A 22,600-nucleotide genomic window follows, 5' to 3' on the forward strand; every position below is an offset into this window, starting at 1 on the left:
CAAATCAATGTTTCCGCACGTTTTGTTTATCTATTTTTTTGTGTTGTTTACTTTACTGGTGTTTTGTTTGGTGGGTGTTGTAAAATTACGTCAATTTTTTTTGCTACGATTGTTTTTGGTTGCTTTTCTGAATCTGTATTTGATTTTCCCTAAACTTTTTTTTTTTAATACCAATAAAATAGAGATATTTAATCTATTTTTTCTACTTGGCGGAGTATAAACATTGATGTTTTAGCAATAAGTGTTTAATGTTTGCATTAAGTGATGATCATATCATTTGATATTTTTATGTTTCATTATATTATTGTTAACTTAGACATAATATTTTTAAAAATTGTTAAAATCATGAAACTATGTTTATGTTCTTTTATAGGACGCAGTACAACGGTCTGGTTAACCTAAACAATCGTATTTTATAAAAAAATACATAAAAGTATAAACTTAATTTTAAAAATGATCTTGATTTAAACACTTTACGTTGCTTTATGGTTTTTCTGATGATCTATTACATTGTTTACAATACAATATGGCAAATAAACTGATTTATTTTGCTTCAATTTAGCTCCCTATGATTTAGCGTTAAAATTTCTAAGATTGTGTTACATCTATTCATTTGATGATATCATAAGAAGAAAAATAAAGTATTCAAAGCTATTAATTTTGAATAAATATGACCTCAATCGAACGATCCACATAACGCTAACGCTAGTTTGATGTTTTAACATGCACGACCTAAACCTGAAAGCGATTTCAAGGGCGGTAATTTTTCGTGCAAGAATATTTAGGTTTCAGTTTTTTTTTTAAATAGTGACGTAACTGCACTTGCCAGCTTGGCAGCCAGCGTGCTGTTTGACCTATTTTTTGTACCCAAAGGGACGGAATGTGTATGTGACACTGTATGCAAAGCGAGCAAAGTTCAGCAATTTTTGGAAGCGGATTTGGAAGCTACACTGCATCTTATACAAAGATGTAGTCATTATTAGGCTCCAAACCCTCTGCACAAACACATTTACCTCATTCATGGTGGATCGTTACGCTTTTGTATAGAAAAGATCGCATCTCTGTGCGTGTGTGTGTGTGTTTGCTTATTTGTATATTGGTGTCTTTGTGTTGGTATACCTTTTTTTGGGGGGGGTACAAGTTATACCTCTCTTGACCTTCGCGCGATCTGACCTGTATCGCTGCGCGATCACCATTTGAAGGGAGCAGAAGATCGACCGGGGGTTGTTACGCGGGTTGCTGCTGCTGGCACGATGCCAAACAGCGCTCGGTGTTACTCTTCGATCTGATCATCACTACCCACCACCACCACCATGATCGACACACGCTCTTTGTTTTCATGCATAATAAAGCGAAGGAGGACGCACTGGTTGTGTGCGAAGCTGTGGCCAAACACACGCTCTGCTACCACTTCTACTACGCCCCGCTACTAAAACCCATCGCTTGGTTCACGTTCACGTGCGCCAAATGCGTTCGGTTGTTGTTGTTCTTTCGTCTTGCTCTAGCGCAACATAAATTACATCATCGTCACAACAGTTTATAAAAGCAGCTTGGGGAACGGGGAACCAACCCGAATGTGTGACGCCCAAACGTGTGCGTACGGATTTAGGACGGTGGGGCGGGGATATTGGGAGGGAAACTGGGAGCACCGAAACGAATGTGTACGAACCAGTGAAGGAAGGAATTTGACTTACACACAAAACAAAAAGAGCTAAAAAAATACGCGTACACACACATACACGAAACGCGCGTGGCAAGCGAATGTTGAGACTTCATTAATACGTGCTTCGTGTCAATTCACCAAACGGCGGCGCAAAATCATTTTCCTGCGCTTTTGGGGATTGAGATTTAATGTGTTTATTTATCGGTAAACCCTTCGCCTTGCCCTATAATCGTGATAGCGTTTGAACGGCAATGGGAATTGTGTAATATTCACTGAAATGTTGCTCGAGAGATGCATCGAAATTTTTAATGGTAAACACAATTTCTTCGAAACATTCTCTAATAGTCGTATCAATTTTAATCGTCATTGCTAAAATTGTGCTACAATTTCATAGTTGGGTTGCATTAGGTATTTTTCCTGCCTGTTGATTGCAATCGTCTAAAATTGCTGAAGCTCTTACGCTAGTTTTCGGGACAATTTTCAATGCGAACAGTATTATTGAACAGTCTCGAGATGTTTTTCAACCACAAAGCTGACACACATATATGAAAACTGTCGAAAAACATCTCGCAAGCGTTGAATATTGTTGTTCGTGTTAAAAATTGACCCGGAAACGGTGTTTCTTCACTTTCCTCTCTCCAAGCCATGGTTTGTTATCCTACTTTCTGCTTAAGAAAGTATGTAAAAAGACGAACAATTGTAATTTGAAATACTAAAGGCAAACAAGATGATTTTTGCTTTAAATTTTATTGTTTTTATCGAATTATTTTTGCACTATTTTCACACGAAAATAACTTTTAGCTTTTATAATTTAAAAGCTTGTTTTAGCTTCAAACAAGTACAAAATCACGTAGTGTACGAGTTGGTTAAAAAATAGAATTTGATTTGCATACATCGGGACCTGATATCTTTTGAAACATTATCTAAATTGAAATGAATGAGTATGAATAAAGAATATTTTATTGTAAATATTTTTGTTCGCTAGATGGATATTGGTATGGATATTGGTTGTCTAATCGCAATAAAGCGTTACAATGACACGCAATAGTAATTTAATTTAATGTGCTCATTAATTTCAGTTAATTTCCAATTTATTATAAAACAATTAAAAGTATTATTAAAAGTAAATTAGTAATTAAAAATGATCAAAAACATACAACACAGATAACAGATAACTTTTCCGTACCATAAACTCCTTCCAACTCCTTCGTGAATAATTGTATACTATAGTCAGTAAGCACTATTGCATTAAACCCAACGTGGCCGAGCAATTAATAAAATAAAAAATAAAATAAAAAATAAAACACGTAGAACACGTGACGTAGGTAGCACGTCAGTTAATTCGCAAGGGACAATAATCAGTTAATATTTTGCCCTTTCTGCACAATATGTAACTTATACAGAGGTTTTGCCCGAAAAAGTTGCTTATTTCTACAACCCAGAAAGATCAAACGAGTCTTACTTGCAAGGAAAAACTACCGCAAATGTGCACCGCATTTTCTGTCCCGCGTCCGGACCGAACAAACAAATAGTAAACACATTGGTAGTACTTTTTTTCAATCAAAACTCTGTGTACACCTTCCTATATACTGTCGCTAAAAATACGGTGTCGAACCGGTCGTGCGTATTGAGTGATTGGCCACGGGCCTAAGAGCGTCCACGTTACTAGGGACGCTCGCCACTGGCCGCCCGTTGTTAACACTTGCGCGCGCGTTTTTCCCGTGTTTATGTGTGTTCGTGTGCATTGCGCCCCATAAGAAAACTCGCGCGTCATAACAACGCGCGCCACCCCTTGCTGTGCGCCACCCCCCATTTGCATCCCCTACACGAGGGTGAGGTGTGTGTAACCCACCACCCCCCACCCTCCTTCAAAACCACAAACATTGTATTTGTGTGTGTAGGATTTGTTCTCCCTTCAATCCTACTCCACGCGAAAGCTTCGAGGCCCGTTCGGCTGCTGTTCGGGTGTTGCTGCCGCGCGAAGCTGCCTCTCGTGCGTTGCGTGTGCGTGTGGTGTGCGCCCCGTCAAGCGCGCGCGTTTGCTTAGATTCGCCCGTTTAGTCTTACAACAGACGCACGCCTGAACGGTACTGTGTTTTGCTCTTGGCAACCTGGTTTGCTGCGATTTGCTAACAGTCTCTAGCTTGACACAGCTCACACACCCAGTAGTGCCTTCGATTCTGTGTTGTTTTGGTGCCTTTGGGAATTGGCAGTGTTAGTGTGCGGTGGTAGCTTTGTGGTTTTTTAGAGCGTCTTGTGTGCTGTGTGCTCCTGCCCGAAGACTTCACAATCCCTTCACAAAGATCGCTCCAAGCAAGTGAGATAGAGCTGTGATTTTGGTTGCAATTTTTGGTGCAGTGAACCCCCAGACCAAAAACAGGTTTACAAACAGGCCTGTTTGTACCGATCATCCGAGTGACAGAAAGTGAAAAGCATCTGCGGCAGAGAGCCAACCAACCCCGGTGTGGTGTGACCCCGAAATTCAACTAAACCAGCAACAGCAACAACATGGCCAACAAATTTGTGTCAGTGCTGATGGTTTCATCTTTCCTGCTGGCGGTTAGCTTCGAAGCAGGTAAGCGGTTGCGTTTTGCGATGCGTGTGAAACTGTGATGATCGTTCGTGGGGTCCACAGTGGGGGGAAAAAGCAAGATTAGATGTATCATGAGCGAACCACAGAGAAGACATAATGTGGCGCAATCGAAAGGAAGGAAATGCTCACGGACTCACGGTGCTCGATATGATTAGAAGGAAAAAAATGGTTTGAATTATTGATGTATCTTTGATTGATGCAGAGCCATGAGCAAGAAATGTGTGCCTGTGTGCCGATTTGACGGAGGAGTGTGGAATGCGCTAGATGTTTGCAGCACAAGTGTGGCGACGGCCATGCATCATCAAACGTGTGTGCAGTGAGGCGCGGGAGGTCTCTACCACCTTCTTTCGATACAAAAAAAGAAGAAGGATGCAACGTCCATGAAAGGTCCTTCAAGCTTTGGAATGAAATTAGACACCGTTTTTTTTTTGGTGACTTTACAAAACTTCATACACCATCATCACCGGAACGGAAAACAAACATTAGCTCGCACAATCAAGCCCTTGTGTTGAGAGGTTTCAACAATAAGAGTGTTTCGGGCAAAAGAATGACTAACGGCCCTCGTGTACACACTTTGCTCCATTTCGCTTCCAAAGTAACCCTTCCAAAAGCAAAACAAACACACACACACACACTCACACACAGCTCTAGTTGTCTTTAAATATTGGCCAATTGGTTTCAAGCACGGACTTCTTCCATCTTCAGCAGCATTTACATGTCATAGCCTATTAGGACTACTTTAAAGTGTGTTTACTGTGCGGCGTACACACCAACCTCCTCCCGCCTACTGCGTTTGGGAGCTGCACTAACTAATAGACACGCTTCTCTTCGGGTGTGTGTGTTTTGAAATTGAGAACACTTTCGGATGTTGAATGGAGCGAAATGTCGATTACGGAATGATTCATTGCGCAGTTTTGAAGCAGTCCCGGTTTAAGGAAATCGACGCGTACGCAATCGGGGGTTTTCATTGAAAATCGGTACCGACTGCTACTACTGTTTTTTTCGACCATTTGGCTAGAACATGAGGGAAGCATCGTCCATTGCAGCATCTCTTCGTGGTTTGCTGGTTCAATTAAAAACGCATCACTCCGTACAACTCACCCCTCGAGTTGCTCTATTTTCTTCGCAAGCAACGGCAACTGCGTTGCTTTCCCGGAAGACACAAAGGTCGCGCTGCGTCTCCCTATTCGTAAAGGGAAAAGGGCCAACAAATACAGATCGACAAGCAGCAGGCGCACCCTGCGCCCTGAGAGGGATTATATGTCACGCGAGTGCGACATTAATTAACGATAAATTTAATCTATCATACGCTCTGGGAGTTGCGCTGCGCGCGCCTCTTTAAACGCGAACAAAACAAAAACACATTCCAGAGCAATATTCTCCCTCAGATTGTGCTCAGAGATTCGAGTGTGTGGGTTGGGGGGGTGGTTGAAGAGAGCTATTGAAGGAATCCCAAAACACATGACAACAAACAAAACACAAGTGGCACTCCGAACATCTCGAGGAGGATCGGAGCTCCACGCTTATGCTTGATCGCGGGAATCGAGAATCGGTTGGCTCACATCGCTTACATTGACAAACAGAAACGCACAGACCCGGGCAAGGGAATGCTAGGGGAAAGAGTAATACAGAGAAAGAATGACAGTACAGAGAGAAAGAGAGAGAGGTATTTATGAATTCAATTAGCTAAAATTCAAGATCAAAAGATCAACGTCCCGTCCAGCATCATTTGTGTCGTGAATGATTGAATTCTTGTTTGGTTTGGGGTTGGGTTCTTGGTGCCCCTGACCATGCGATCAACTTCCCTGACGCTGTTTGCTGGATCATAACCCCCGCTTCAGCACACAGGCCATGGTGAATTCCAGCACTAGAGAGCTAGAACGGCTGTCCGAGCTTAATATTCAAATCGTGTCGTTGCTTCACCTCGTTATAGCTACATGCTGGGAGCAGCAGTTGGTGGCGGACGACGACGGTATGACTAAGCGGACGGTTGTGGTGTGTACCAGCCTGTGCCCTGCTGCACACGGTCGCATTAATTGTGTTTGGCTAGATAGGTGATGCAATTAAAGAGCTCGCGATCGCGATCGCGGCAGTGTGTGTGTGTGTTGCGCTGGAACAATTTCACTTGCCCGTGCGGTGTGGTATGTAAGTGTGGTGAACTGGTCTGGTGGTAGGATAAATGGTCCTCCACCTTGTGTCAGTCAGCTTGCCGGAGCAGCTTAACGGGGGCAGTCTTGGGCTGGTGACAGGGAGAACCAATATGAACCAATCGAGAAGGAGGTGTGCGTGTGTGAGAGTGTTGTTTCGATTCAGTGTCAACTTGTTGGGCGCGTCTGGAAGCAATTCCAACTGGGCGTTAGTAGAATGGTAGTGTACACCGATACGAATTTTCTAGGGCGTAAGATGATGATGGTTGTTATATTGTGCGAAGGAGGGGTGGTAATTGTTAGCTTCATTTCATCCAATAAGCAAAGCAATTATAGAATACTTTTACATGGGTTGTGGACGTGGGTTTATAAGGTGGATTGTATAAGATTCATTAGAGTTTTTTTTTTAAAGTAGCCTTAAGTGCGTTTAAATATTCTAATTAGAATTTATAATTTATTTTATTTCACTTCCATTGTTAGGCTGATTACTACAAGGATTTTTTGGAATTTTGTACATTTCATTTCATTTATGAAAAAGGCTTCATACTTGGGCTACAAAATAATTTTACAATATCTACAATTGTAGTTTTAACAAAAACAATCACTGAATTTACCGAGGATCGTTACACCCATATTTGGGTGTCCTGTTTTAAAACCGTATATGTTTAACTTTAACTTCGCTTATCTTCCCCTATCGTCTTGTAACTAATCTCCTGCGCCTTTAACTGATGCCATTTGCTAAGCGTAGTAGGCGGCAATGTGGGCGCACGAGTGTCCTAACCCACTATCTCGTTGGCTCTTCGACTGGTTGGCACAAGAAAGGCTAACGTCGTCGTCCACTTAAGGTCGTGTAACTCAAAGCCTTACGTAAAGACCTATAAAACTCTTCATCATGGTTATGACGTTTTGCCATTGAAAGGCTAAAAGTGGTTTAGAAATAATGATAATACAACACTAAATGATGAAAAGGTTTAAATGAGTTGCATTATTACTAACTGTCATTTGACACATTTAGTTGAATTTCAATTCTTCACTCTTTTGTGACCGACAAACTATGGTCCCTTGGGATGCAAGAAAGCGAATATGCCTTAATTCTGGATAGGGCAAACAAAACTTCTATTTAGAAGACAACAAACTATCTACAACATTTTCCAACTGATGCTATTGCAACAATAAGTATTAATATGGCCATCCATCAAAGACTATCTTTACTTGTGGTAATTGTTTGAAACCCTCTGACGCAAAAACCAAAAAAACAACTCCAAAGAAATCTAACTGCCTAATGGATCATTTCCACAAAGGTCCTTTGTGGTAGCAAATCACACCAAAATTAATGGCTCTCCGCATGACCTGACCGATCCAAAGGAAAAGCCTTGTCTTCTTTGTGCATGGTTTAATCGCATGTGCGCGCTTCTCGTTTTGCTGATAACGCGCACTGGAGTGTGTTACACAATCCTTTTCTAACCTTCCACCGAAGGCCGGACAGTAGACAATCCACACACCCCCGAAGGGGGTAAGCCCTTGGCCGAGAGAGTTGATGATCGCTAGACCACCCTCCGCATGATGTCACCTGTGTTTGTGTGACCCCAATGTGCTTGTGACGCTGTCACCGTGGTGAGTCTCTGCACGATCGCGACGAGCCCGGACACACTCGGAAGGCGATGATAATGGTTAACGCTTTTGGGAAGAAACAATTGCTACCAAAAGGTGTTTAAGTGTAGTTTGGTTTACCCCTTGTAAATTGTTTACAAAAACACAAAAATAAAAACATTTAATATCCGGTAGTTTCGTAAAATGATTGGGCGAACGTGATTGCGTTGCTTGATTTTTTGTTTTTCGCTTGGCAATTTATTACTCCGCGCTACCTGGGCAAGTGAATGGGCCGGTGGCTGGTTAGTCCATTGTTTATTTGATGATCATTGTCCAAATTGTCACCCAGCCACCAGCTGGGAGGGGGTAAATTAGAAGTACAACCTTGAAGACGTTTGTTGTTTTTGTGTGGCTTTTAAAGCCGGCTTTGTGTTACTTTGTGCTTGGAGATGGGTGTTTTTTCGATGGCACTTACCATTGTACGGTCCCGTGGTAAAGGAGTGTGAAATGTTTGGCCAACAACACGCTGATGAAGATATGTAGAAGCCAATCCACTTCTCCATCCCTTTTACCACCGTTCCCGTCACTCGCGAACGCGACTTTCAAACGCGCAAATAATGCGTGTATGAGCTCATCGCTCACTTGTTGTCGCCCCGCGAGACGATAGGCGACGGATTGGCTCTTGGAGTCGCATCGATTGAGATTCCATTATACGCACCAGTTGCCGCTGTTGCTGCCGTTGCTGCCGTTGGCTAGGAATGCGGCCAGCTAGCCCCGCTGATCGGGTGCATGGAATAAATCAACCATTCGGAGCCGATCGGTGATGCGACGTATGCGACAGGTGGGTCCGGCAAACAGATGAAGCTGATCGCTTGTTTGCTGGCATTGGAGCGCCTCGAACAAAAGAATGTAGAACGCGCGCGCGCGCGACAGTGGACGACGACGCACACGTGTTACTACACCCCGGCCAAACTCCTATCAATGGGGACGCGTTGTTGGTGGCGCACACGTTTTCGCTTAGAAGAAGAAGAAGAAGGTAGTGCAAGTGATGGTTTTATAGGTTTTAATTATCTGGTGTCAGGCCGTGAAAAGTGATCAGAGCGACCGCTAACCATGGCGCGCATGATGATGTTGTACGACGTTCTAAATGATTATTGATTCCATTTGCCTTCGGCCATGTCTTGGAGAGATAGTGACAGAGGGCATCAAAGCTGGTACACCAAAGGTACAAAACAGCTCCGTGATGAAATCTAGGTCAGCGGTAATAAAGACGACCATTTTTTGTTTTGTTATTCTGCTATGCGCCTCCACCTCGGCTCTCTATCGCGTGTGGCTAAACGCGTTTTAACTGCAAGCGACGATTAGCCACACCTTAGAAGCTGTCCCAGCGGCGACTCGGCGTTCCTCGGTCCCTAAACGGTTTTCCATTTCTGCTGTTAAGGGGGAGAGTTAATTTCCTCCTCCTTCCCCTTCCGACGCCTAATTCGTTCGTTCGGCACGTGGTTCACAGCGTGTGCCGCCGCACACGGAACGGAAAAGCCGTTAAAAAGTAAACGAAATTTGGCGCGGGCAGGGTGGCATTTTGCTTACTGCTGCTTTCGTCTTCCATTTCGTCCTCGTAAAACATGCCACTTCCCTTCCATTGCGCTAACACGCGCCATTCCAGACTTTTTGAACAGGAACACGATTTGAACAGGAACACGCGCTCAAAGTTGATTCTTGGCTGCGTACTGACAACCAACGGCTGCATCCGTCACACACCTCGGGGCGCGGATATGGTGTAAGGTCGGTACGGGCGGATAATCTTTTCGGATCTTTGGTGTTATATGTTTTTATGCTTCCCATGTTTGTGTGTACAATACGCGCGCCTACATGCTTACATCATCGCTCGTACACCACACGAGCTCGGTGAAAGCATTACGGTGTTGGAGGTTATTGGGGTTTGGTGATTTGTTTGATCGGTGGGCCTATTTGGTGCACAAGCATTTGTGTGGATGGTGGCTAATGTCGATGGCGCCATTTGTCATGCTTTGTTTTCGTTTCGGATGTCCCATTCGGATGTCTGGAGATGTGCGAACGAGTTAAGTTAAGGTTCTAAATGCCCATTAAAATGCATTCTTTATTGTGAGTGTCCATTTGCGGGCAGGTTCACAGCTACTAGATCATGTAAGGAAAATGGCTGTACGGTTAAAATAGATACAGCGCGATCTTCTAATGATCTTGTTGGTATACGTCTTTGTAAGTGACGGTTGTGTTTATCCAACGCCTAACCATCTCAAAATGAGGACCAACGAGCAGGTTGTCTTCAATGTTTTCCGAAGGGATTGGTGCGTTTTTGCAAAGAACTGTCAGCCATTACGTCAAACGATCAGTGGATGGAAACCATCCTGGGTATAAAGATGGCTTTTTCTCGATGTTTTCCCCTCATTGACCTACGCTCTAGTGGTGTTGCAGTGTTTTTTAACGATATTCTCCTAAACACTAGCATCTTTTTGCATCATCGAACAAGAATTGTAGTTGCTGCACGGCTTAAGTGAAAGCATACAACGTACAGCTCTTTCCGTTAGTATCTTTCCGTTCTTTTTTTTGCGTGCGAGTGCGTGTCTGCTTGGTTTGGTGTTTTTGATGGGTGGGAATTTTTATTTTTAAAATCACAACATATTTTTAGCACCCACCACACGGCCAACCAACATCTGTTTTAGCAAATTCGAAACAAATCATCATTCGGCGGTGCTGTTGTGTGAACATTTGTGTCGATCCTGCCTCGAGTCGAGGCTGCGTTTAGGACGCGCCGAGTTGCTTTGTCGTTGCTATAGAAACAAACACGCACACGTAGACAGCACGGCATGAGCAAATAAACGCACGATCAAGTGATCCATCCTTAGCTCTGTTCGGGGTTGGTGGTGATGTTCGAGGAAGGTTGAAGTCGATTCGATCATCAATACTTCACGAGCAACCGAACATATTATATCATAATTTCATCATCACAAAGCAGCAAAAAAGAAGGGTGTGGCGTGGTGTGTACAACACCCCGGGAGTGTAAAGGTAATACAAAACTCTCTGGATCTTTCCCCGGGTAGAAGAGCGTAGAACGAACGCGCGGGTCTTCTAGCCGGGTTGCGCATTCCATCAATATCGGCGTATCGGTGATGTGCGTGTTTGCGATGCGCTAAGACGCGCTTACCAATGACGTGAGTCACGGTACACACCGCCGGACTGCTTGAAATGCTCTCCGCGTGGTGTCACATTTTTTCCTCCTATTTCACCCGGCAGCGCTGTTGAAGTGTTGAAAACAATTAGTGACAACGTGACGATATTGGTAACTGCTGCGGGTAGCTGGTAGGTGACGCGCCCAGCACAGGGTTTCGTATAAGATCTGCTACCGATAAGCTGGAAACGATCATCACTGCATACGGAAGCATTTTTATTGACGAGACCTTTGATTAGCTCTCTCTGTTCTATAGCGACACACCACCACCGCACGCAACGCCGAGGTTGTGCCTTGGGAATGTGTGACGCTACTAATTGGAAGGTATCAGGCTTGACTCAGAAATGGTCGCGCTCCTCCTTGCTTTTGAGTGTGTTGACTCATGTGCATTTTTATAACTCCTCCTAAACGGTTCTAGTATGTATTAAGTAGTAAAATGCAGCTTCAGTATTTAGTAACTGACCTACCCAGAAACATAAATCATAAACCCCTGCTCAATGTCAGTTCTGCTAGTTAAGGTAACATCGTAAAACCGTGCCATGTAAAAAAACCGTTTACAGAAATTTCAAATCAATTTTCCGTCCACGCTTAAAACTCGTTACTTTTGACTCGTCATTCGCTAGCTGTAATGCACCTCAACTCGGTGCAATTTTATTGCACAGAACACATACACTCACGATTGTGGGTTATAATGACTGCGATTTAGCGTTGATTTATTCTCCGGGAAAACTTTTCCACTCGTATTAGCTGAGAGCGGAGTGGAACAGAAGAAGGGTGAGAATGTAGCAACCCTCCCTGTCGCGTTTGAAGGTGACGCAATGTGATGTAACGTCCGATCGTGTGTGTGTATGGACGCGATGATCTATCGGCTTTATATTGCGCACTTGCTCTGCCTGTTGCTGCTCTGCAAAGCTGCAAAAGTTTTGATGTTTTGAACCTCCGTGTGTGAAACAGTTTCCAGAGCTGCTCGATACTCCCGATCCCACGCCTGCCTGGCGATAGCCCAGTGAGTGATTTAGAATGCATTTACACCTCCCCGTACTCCTCTATGGGGGAGAAGGTACTCGAATGGGGTACGTGAATCGGGCTGACTTCACTCGAACACTCGAAATCACCTATCATTTGTCCGTCAAAGTTACGTACCGCGGGATGTGTTATGGGACAAGAGGGTTGAAGATTTGATTAATGTGCTTCGTCCCCTTTCCCGGTGTGGTTTTTGTAATGTCCATCTGGATTCTGACAGCTTGGCAAGTGAATGGAATGTAGCACGATTGACTGACCGCTTGTCGTCGTCGTCGTTTGGTGGACTGTGATAATACGCTTTGCTTTCATTAGGTGAATTAGTGATATGAATAAACTAGGGTAGTGAACGGGTAGTGAACACACACACATACCACAGGGGGGTAAATCATGTTTTCCGGGAAAACTCTCAACCCCGGAAGTACGATTTTGCGTCGGGGAAACCTATCCAAATAACTGACAACTTTCGAAATTAACGATAATCCGTCACCATCTCAATAATCCCAAACGTGTCCTTCCTACCCGGGTCCGGGTTTGTACGCGTACTTGGAATTAATGATTGAACAAGTTCACTGAACTCTTTGTACTCACCAATTCAAAAACATTTTCCCGGAAATCGTGTTCCTGTCCTTGGAGGCCTATTCCTTGTTTTGTGCAGGAGATATGCATAATATATGAACTACTTCCCGTAATGTACTGCAAATGGGTGATTTTTATGCTATCTACGTTTACTAGAAATGATAAATTATTCCTATCATTTTCTGGCAAATTATAACCTTCATTTGCGTTGCTCTATCGGTGCGGCATACATGAATGGGAATGTATCTCCTGTGTGCTAAAGTGTGCCACTTGTTAGATTTTCAGTTCCGACATGACTGAGGTTTGTTGTCTTGTTTGGTATAAAAGAACCTGATATTTTCCTACATGTTGGCTTCAACATTTAGATTTCTGCACAAAAACATTAGAATTGGAGGTTATTGATTACGAGCAGTGACGAGCAAGGTCATTTGTGGCTTCAAATCTTGAAAGAACTTAAATCCTCATACACGCTATACGACATATTCAACTTGTAGTTACTCTCAACCACTTAGAGTTAGCGATCGTTAGACGCTTAGGCAGGCATAGACCTGAAACGATTATTGCTCTAAACTAGAATGTTGTTCATGGTTGTATAAGAGATTCGTTAATCTCTCTGTTGCACCCGTCTTTAAATCAAATAAGATCTTCTTTAAGGTTTTCAACAAGTTAATATGATATCTACTCATGAGGATCATGTGTCATGTTTGATAAGAACATTAAAAGCGTGGCACATGTGAATTTTTAATTTTAGAGTCGAAAACTGCGAACATTGTAAGACTCACAACATTTCCTTTGAAATTTATGTAACAGTTAACTTTATCGGCCTTTTGGTAGACTTTGTCGAAAGTTTTTTGTATTTATTGTATATTTTGATGAACAATTTAAGCTTTCCTGGCTTAATAAGCAATACAGTGACTGAATTTCATCCAGAATTCACTATGTTGGCTTTGAAATACCAAAATTTTGAACGTCCACTCTTGAATGTTGTACACGTCCTTATACTAAGTCTGTTGCTACTACACCATGCAACCTTATTAAGTCATATGAATCGTATTACTAAGAGCAACTAATTAAAGGCATTTAGATAAATAAATGCACAGTTGAATCGCTGAAATGATTGCAATGCAAGAGGACAGTCAATTTAACATTTAATGTTATGCGCAATGCACAAGATTACACTTTGTATCGATGTATGATCGATGCTTGCCCTTCGGAGTTAGTAGCCTTGGTCACCAATGGAGATGGCGAGTAATTCGCGTGTACACGTGTTTGTTTCCATTTTGCCATCTCTTGCCTTAGAGCCATCTAATTACATCTTAACAAGCCTTTCAATACTATTAAAAAAACTCGATAAAATCGATAAGAAATGGAATACTACCCTCACCAATGAACAGCATCATAATTAGCATGTTTAGCGACATCTGCATTAAAAAGTTTGTCAAAAACCTAGCACTAACAAATCATCAGATTACCCCTTTTTAAAACTAACTTAAAGCACCCCTGGAATCACCGAATCACGGCGTGCGAAGCAACATGCGCTCCTCTACCCTAACGATTATTACACCAGCGCGATGATGGACTAATTGCCCTCCGCGGCAGGATGATATAACGCGCATCAGTCCGGCTGCGCCACCATCACCCCACGCCGCACCGGTGTTAGTGAATTTTCCTCACATTCAATCGCATCGCCGCCCGGTGCGTTGTTTATACTAAGCTGGAAGTAAATAAACAATTTAAGTTCTAGTTTGCTTCGTGCGTTTAAAACATCTTCACACAGCAGTACAAGAAGCTCCCCAGGTGACCAACCTATTCCCCTGCTGGGTGTGAAGCAATGGATATGATTGATATTAGGGATTTGATGGTGGGAGTGAAATGAGGGGGTAAAAAAACACACACACACATACGCTTTGGTAGTGACCGTTTTATTTTTGCTTGGCGATCCTTCTCCCCACGTTCCCGAGCGGGGGGCGACATTGCGTCACCTCGTAAACCTCGATCTAAATCCGTACCTTCGACACGGACAATGTGTCAGCAAGTAAAACTAAATCATTGCACTTTCTAGCTATGTGTGCCTCTCTCTCTCTCTCTCTCTTTCTCTCTCTTTCTCTCTCTTTCTCTCGTTTTGGGGTCAAGTAGAAAAGCATAGGAGCAACGGTTTGCTTCGAGAAGGTTGGCGGCTGGCAGCGGTATAAATAAATCAGCCAACATTTCGACGACAGTCGCTTCCTTTTCAGATATTCCTACGAACAAAAGGACGTCGAACTGCTGTCGTCGGTTAACTTGTTGTGAATGGCAAACATCCGGCCGGCTTTTCGGATGTGATTAAACAATTAAACCATAGCCTCTACCACCCCAAATTCCGTTCATTCATTTCCCTTTGCTTATTACCATTCCAGTGAGTGCGCTGAAATGCTGGCGATGCTCGTCGGACGCCTCAACGGCCGCCTTCTGTGACGATCCGTTCACCCAGGACATCATTACCGAGCAGCAGAGACGCTGGAGCTACGTCGACTGCAGCTATCCGCCCCAGGTCAACTACCAATTCAACCAGGCGAACCAGCAAACCCGGCCGGTCTGCAAGAAAATGAAGCAAATCAGTAAGTACTGCCGAAGACGACCGGGGACGACCTAGCCGGGGGGGCCGCCCGTTCGTGTTTTATTGGGTCGGATAGGGACATGGGGCAGAATCAATTAGCTAATGGTGGAACGGATGGGTGGTACCGGAAACACGAACCTCCCCCTCTCTGTCTCTCTGTCTCTTTCTATCGCTATCTCGTTTCTAGTCGCAATCGCTGGCCCGGGGCGAAGGATCACTAATCGCAAGGTGCATCCACGCGCACGAAGGAGGTGTACTATCTCGCGTGTGTCCATATTTCTACTCTTTCCCGGGCGGCAGGATAGAGGGGGAGGGGGGTTTGGGTGCCGGAGGGTGTGCCCGTTGAAAAGATTTACAAGTTAATTTAATTAGCTTTGCTTGGTAGTACGTGCCGATAGAGTTGTCGTGGGGTGCTAAAATGATGCTTTAACACGAAGAGAGCCGCCCAGATGCGTGCGCGAAAGAACCCAGCACACGGGCATGGGTGTTAGGATTTTGGCGGAGGATCACGAAAGCATGTAAACGCATCAAATGTGTTCGTTTGAGTGTGTAGCATTATTTTAAAAGAACTGAAACCATTTGAGCAAAATTTTATGTTAATGTGAATGGTAGGTTTGCGTTTATGGCTCTTTTTTGTGCGTACATTACATACGGATAGCAACACTAACTTGAGTATTTATATATTCTTGATAGATACTACTTGCATAAACGTAAAGCTAGTGCAGGCATTCCCGGACATACGATATTAATACGGATCGGAGGCAATAGCGCGTATCTCGAATATTAGCTTTTGTCGAATTTCGAGATTTTTAGTCCAATTTTCGCATAATTTGCATGAAGGTTTTAGTCACTAAATTAGTTAATTTATCTGATTTTAACTGAAGATAACAATTTTGTATATTTTTAATTGGGTTTTAATATTCGACCAAAAAGGGAATTTGTTTTGCATTTCACAATTGATGTCTCTAATCGGTATAATTTGCTCAAAAAACTGGTTTCAAAGAATACGTGTATTAACACGTTTAAATTGAGACCAGTTTATCATTCGTTTTTTTGAATGGTGTTATCTTCCTTATTTCCTTAATACTTGGAATGAACCCGCTTGGGTATTGACTTGAATGTAGCAGCTTTTATAACTGAGAATGTTACAGTAAATTCCTGTCCTGTAAGTGATAATCCTAAGGGAATATCATTGTTTTTTTTCGGAATCAGGAATATTATTTTTGGTAATTTTGTCAAATCACAGTCTAGCTTATTGCACAAAAAAGCCAGGGATTGATAAATTGCAAGTAAGACGAACGTCTTCAAAAGATGATGTAAGATCGCTCATTTCAAACCAATTTGGCATGGATAATCACCACATGTTCACCACAGGACGGTCCCGTGGTACAGTCGTCAACTCGAACGACTCAATAACATGCCCGTCATGGGTACAAGCCTAGATTGGACCCGTCCTCTCGTAGGAAGGATTTTACTCCGGCTGCGTGATAATGAATTAAGTCACGAAAGTCTTTATAGGCCGGCATGTCCGCGTGGGACGTTACTCCAAATAGAAGAAGAATCACCACATGTGTGGCATGTTGGACTATGCGAATTTCTCCAACGGTACAGTTGTTCAATCAATTGGTTATCTTGGCCTTCAATTCTCTTGATCTCAGCTGATCAGCTTTATTCTATGTGGCCAAGTTTGATGTCATTTAACAGAAATTAAACTAAAAAAGCGCTGGCAAATTTCAAGCAAAAACTAGTCTACATCGTGTGAGCACGTGGACAAGATACTCGAGTAATGAATTATTTAAATGTCCATAAAACAGTCAAATCAATATTCGGTCAGAATCAGATTAGGTCAGTCGTTCCAGATTAGATGTGAACGTAAAATCTGTTGGGCAATTATTGAAAGTGTTCTGTGATACTAAAAAATCGTTATCACAACATAAAATGGGACATGCCATCGATAGAAGTAATGATTTGATTACTTTTGTAAGCCGTATTTTACCGCGTTTAGCCGTATGAGTATGCACTTTTGTGCATCAATTGAACACACCCTAGCTGGGGTTCGTGCTCTATTGCCACACAGCACTTGGCTTGCGTGTGGTATAATTAACTTGCCACTGCAAAATATAGAGACAATCGTCCGCATGGCTTCCACTCGTTCAATAATCGTGCACCCAACTTAGCACTAAACAAGCTGACGAAGCTCGTACAGTAACTCACTTGTCGCTTACTTGCCCCAGCTCTCTAATATGCATATCGGTGCAGTAGCTGATCTAAAAGTGTGAAAGAAATTAATATCAATTTGTCCCTTCTGTGGGGTGCGGTGTTGAGGTGGTGTACAATTGCTGGTTGATCAAATCTCGGGCACGTGGCGTCTATAGCTTGCGAGCCTTGCTCTGTTGCAAAGGAGTCTGAGTCACTCTTCTCAATGCGTTTGCATCTTCCAGTTGATCGCGGGAGAACAATTCAAGGTCGACGAAGATACGGTAGAAACAAAACAACATCTCCAAGGCATTGCGATCGCACTGTTGTTAGATTCCCACCCCTTGCTTACAGCTACTCCAGCCAGTTGCGTAATGAACCGCAGCCTGTAGGGCTGTTGGCAATGCTAACATCGCGCTGTATGAAGCATCGCCTGCCCCGGTTACATCTGTTTTGTTACAGGTGAATTCAATAACAATGCAAGCAACCATGGCATACCTAACAGTAGGCTGTTGTGGCTGTGCTGGCCCCTTACCGTTGCTACTGTCGGCCCAGTCACTCATTTCGCATAACGATGCGCGATTATCGCGCAGCGTAAAACACACCATTTTTTGCGTTTAATTATGGAAATAGAAGTAACATCTTTTCAATCACATAAATAAATGCCGGAAACTACTGGAAGCATGTTTTGAACGGGTACGGTGACGACAGATGTACCGAACGGTGCATCAGTGTTTTTGGACATCTTTACGGCTACTTTATGACCATGGCAACCAGAAGGCGATGATTGACAACGCCAGACGCGGGCACACGTCTACGTGATGAGTGATCGTTTTTATGATCGTTTCTTGCGTTTTATGAATTTTTGATAAGTTTGTTCTGTGGTACTGGAAAAAGTTCATTATGTTTGCTTACTTTCAATTTACTTATTACCCTTCTATAGCTCCACTGTGGTTAATCTATTGCCTATCACCGTGAGAAATGGGAAATAGACAATTCTTAGACCAGCATATGGCGATGGGTAGGCATGTGCGTTTGTGGTTTCTTGTGGCCGGAAGTGCGACTTATCGGGCCGTTCTTGTCGTCTAGTGTCGTCTAACCATAAACAATAATTGAATGCAATTCAACGCCCGCACAGTGCACAACGGGTTTTTGATAAGGAAGCTCCTGTAATGTATGCTCGACGCATAATAATTGAATCCAAGCGGGGTTTCTCTGGTGGCTTTTGTGCCAGGTGCGATACCGTAACTTGGCTGACGCACCTATCTATAGCGCTGGATGTATTTGCTTGATACACATCTATGCTTAGACTTCTTAACCGATTTGGAAATGTTATATAGAATAATGTACTTTTGCCCTTTGTAGCTAGCGTTCTATGTTTCCTGCCGATTCTCAAATAATTTTTGTTTTGCTTGTTTGTTTTTCATTTTATTTTTTTTTTATATTTTTTGTAATTCCTGTAAAGCATGTTGTATGAAATTTCAACTTAAATAATTTACTGTACATTGCATTATATTACATCGTGTTAATGATTTTTAATGACTTTATTTTATTAAATTCTCGCATTGCTATATTCTGAAGTAATCCATAATTCTTATAAAAGAAGAACTTTTTAATTGCATACAGCAAACAGTTTCACACAAAATAATTGTGGAATATCGGCTATGAAAATGATAACGAATTTTAATAGAATTCAACGTACCGCATTCTTTTAAGGAACTCAATACATTTTTGTTTAGTAAATAAAATAATCATAATTTAGTCATTATGCAAGCAAGCAGCTGTGTAGCTAAAATGTTGGTTTAGATGCACTCAGGCTCTTTTTAGTGATATTTTTCGATTGCTTTCCAGTTGTAGTTCAAATTATGTTAATTTAAAAATGACTAGCTCTTTCTTTTTGATTTGCCTGTACTTTTGGTTGTAATTTATACGTATCGAAAACATAAAATGTTAAGTCCTATTGGGAATTGAACTAAGATCTAGATGACATTCAACTAAAATATTATTGTTGTTTATTCTGGTAGAAATAGCTGAACCATGTTGGCCTAATACCCTCAAGATCAAACATCCCAGGCCCTTGAAGCATACAACAAACGATAATTTTGTACAAATATTTCCAATAATTATCACGAGTGTTATTTTCGTTTTGAATTTATTTATGTACCCTTAGGCAAAAACATTCCAAGCCGCACTAGTTGAAATACAAATTCAGTAAGCAGCAGTAACGGTAGATACAGTGGCCACTCAAAAACGCAACAACCTTCACCAGTGACATTGAGCGGCGTGCAATTAACCGTAGCATATTAAATCGTGGTGCACATGCAATCACACACAAACACATGTGTACTGCTGATCTTCAAACGACGGTTTTTTCACTACATCACGCTCAACCCGACCTTCAAGATCAAAGATGCGTTTTGCTCGTCGTGCATTTGCATTGGAATACACATTCGTTCCCCTTAACCTTGATGCGAGAGTTTGCGTTCCCAAGCCAGTGTAGCGCAGTTTAACCGAGCGTAACGCAATGAATGATTAGCCCTAACAGCTTATCTTACCCCCAAAAACCCCTTATCCATGTGTAATTGTTTGTGTGTTCTTGCTTCTATCATTGCAGTTAACGATCGTGTCGTGGTGTCGCGCTCCTGCGCTTACGAGGACGTCAACACGCCACCCAACTCGTGCCTGAACGCCCAGACGCCCTCCTACATCAAGACCGAGTTCTGCGAGACCTGCATCACCGATGGATGTAACGGGGCCGCCCAGTACGGACCGGCCGCCCTGATGATCCTGATCAGTGCGTTCGTGGCGAAGCTGCTCGCCTGGTAATCACGGAACGGGACGGGATCGTCGTCGTCGTCGTTCTTTTCCATCCATCCCTACCCCTCCACCCCACCGAAATGGTGCTGGCAGAGAGAGGGAGAAAGAGAGAGAGGGAGGCAGTGAAGCAGTGGCAGAGAGTTAGTTACCTTATCGTCCTACACACACAAAGCTTAGAATACTATACCCCATTCCCTCGGAATGTTAGTTATCAGCAAGAAGCTAGGAAGCTGATTTCGTCCAATTTAGCAGCTTTTGAGTGGCATCGTGACACAGGTTCGGTGCGTCCTGCACCATCTCCACCAACAGCAACATAAAAAGAATCTCATTCGCAACGGTCTTTCTCTCTCTCTCCCTGTCTCTCTGTCCCTCGCCTCTGTGACGGGGGTGTTATGCCTTATGCCTTACGAATTCGGGAGGCGCTTTAAGCGTCCGATAAGTGTTAAAGTATTTTTGTCACCAGTAAAAAAAAACACACACACACAAAACACCTCACAGTAATACTAAACTATTGAACAAAAAAAGCTACATGCAAAATATAAATCGGTAAAACATGAGAAAGAAAGAAGCTAATTTGTATGGTACAGTGTTACAAATATGTAAGCATATGAAGAACCACAAAAACCGTTAAATTTAAAAGAAAGTAACAAGTAACAAAACACAATCACAATTGTGTTGATTAAAGTAAGGACAGTGCAGTAATAAGAGCGTTACGAGGAAGTTAATGATGTACAAAACCACAAAGATGATGATGCTAGACAGGATAGACACAACAGGTACCGGAACATATCAATTTGGTAAATAGCTGCTTCATCACTAGACCACACCGAACATTTGCCCTTAATTATTATACATCTGTCGTTTCACATCACAAGTGGTGTAATTTTGCTTAGCTTTAAAGATGTTAAATCACGATTAGAGGAAGCCTTCATTGTCTCAAGAATGTTTGTTAATATTTGCCAAGCTGTAGGCGATACTGTAATACATTTGCTTTCCAAAATTCGCTTCAAAATTTCACAACAACCAACCTTCAAACACACAGGAGCAAATATCAAATTGGAATTGAAAATTAAAGAGAAACCAATTTTTTATCAGATGTTATCATACACACATATATGCACAAAATCCACACATCATATTACCATGCATCACTTCCGTCAAACGTGTACATAATATGTAGACCGAAAAGGGATAATGAATAAAGCTACACAGAACAAATTGTTTGGATCTTAATGCTTCTTTTTGGATTTCAAACAGTTTGGTAATGTAATAACGATTTTGCACTAATAAATAAGTTTAATATGTTGTTTGTATTTCAGTCTAACAAGAATCAAGTGATATTTTCCAGTGATCGAGTGATAGAATCGATATCTGCAATATTGTGCGATAATCCATCCAAAGAGCTCTGTGGTGATCGACTTTCTGGATGGACATGAGTTTGGGATGTACATGATGGTACCAGTTGTTATCCGAGAACCTAATGTGTTCGATCGGGTTGGATTTAAGCTGTCGATGGGCTGTACAAGTCCCGACAAGGATGTATTAGACTACTTTAGACGGTTCCAAGATAAATTCAATAGTAAAACTGTTGTAGTGTCTCTAGATCGTCATCGCCTACTTGTAATCTTTTACACTGTTTTGAATTCTGCTCACGTGATTAGATCAGTCCAATTCTAGGTATTTTGCAGATCGATTGGCCGATATCAATATCATCGATATCTCGTAAATCTTCATACACAACCGCAGATCCCGCTATCGTCAACTTTTTCACGTATCGTTCCGCATAGGCATGGGACAATTGTGCGAGACCTATGCCGCACACTCAGTTCATTATAGTGTGCGGTTGATCGCCGCACGCGAAAAAGTGAACGGGTAGGTCTTCCGCACGCATACAGAACTAACTGAAATGTGCTCTGAAAGAGATGCAAGATAACTGTCGGTGTCATAGACTGAACGAAAAAAAAAACATTCGTTTTGGGTCGGCAGAATTTGTCACACACAACGACACAAGAAGATCGATCGCACTTTGCGCGAGAAAGAATGCACATATTGCTAGCGTGGTCAGATTGATCAATCGCACACAGCCGCACAAAAAGAACTCCTGCCGCACACTGACCCCATTCTGAGTGAGAAAGAACACTCATAGCCGATGGGTCATTCGCACACAGCCGCACGAGTGTTCAGTTGGGTC

At 42.6% G+C, this 22,600-nt stretch overlaps 1 protein-coding gene across 1 annotated transcript; it reads left to right on the forward strand.

Moving 5' to 3' along the window:
- Window positions 1–3,707: 3,707 nt before the first annotated feature.
- LOC120957300 (uncharacterized) lies at window positions 3,708–21,627 on the forward strand. Its single transcript, XM_040379425.2, has 3 exons — window positions 3,708–4,238; window positions 15,197–15,397; window positions 20,207–21,627. Exons 1-3 carry the CDS (start codon window positions 4,172–4,174, stop codon window positions 20,416–20,418), a joined length of 480 nt encoding a protein of 159 aa, XP_040235359.1. The 5' UTR covers window positions 3,708–4,171; the 3' UTR covers window positions 20,419–21,627.
- The last annotated feature ends 973 nt before the right edge of the window (window positions 21,628–22,600 follow it).

This window comes from Anopheles coluzzii, chromosome 3 (assembly GCF_943734685.1).
Source record: "Anopheles coluzzii chromosome 3, AcolN3, whole genome shotgun sequence".
In the NCBI taxonomy this organism is placed as follows: domain Eukaryota; kingdom Metazoa; phylum Arthropoda; class Insecta; order Diptera; family Culicidae; genus Anopheles; species Anopheles coluzzii.

Coding starts and splice junctions, on each gene's coding strand:
- LOC120957300 (XM_040379425.2), top strand. CDS start 4,172: ATGGCCAACAAATTTGTGTCAGTGCTGATGGTTTCATCTTTCCTGCTG. Junction 4,239..15,196: donor GGCGGTTAGCTTCGAAGCAG/GTAAGCGGTTGC, acceptor TTACCATTCCAG/TGAGTGCGCTGAAATGCTGG. Junction 15,398..20,206: donor CAAGAAAATGAAGCAAATCA/GTAAGTACTGCC, acceptor CTATCATTGCAG/TTAACGATCGTGTCGTGGTG.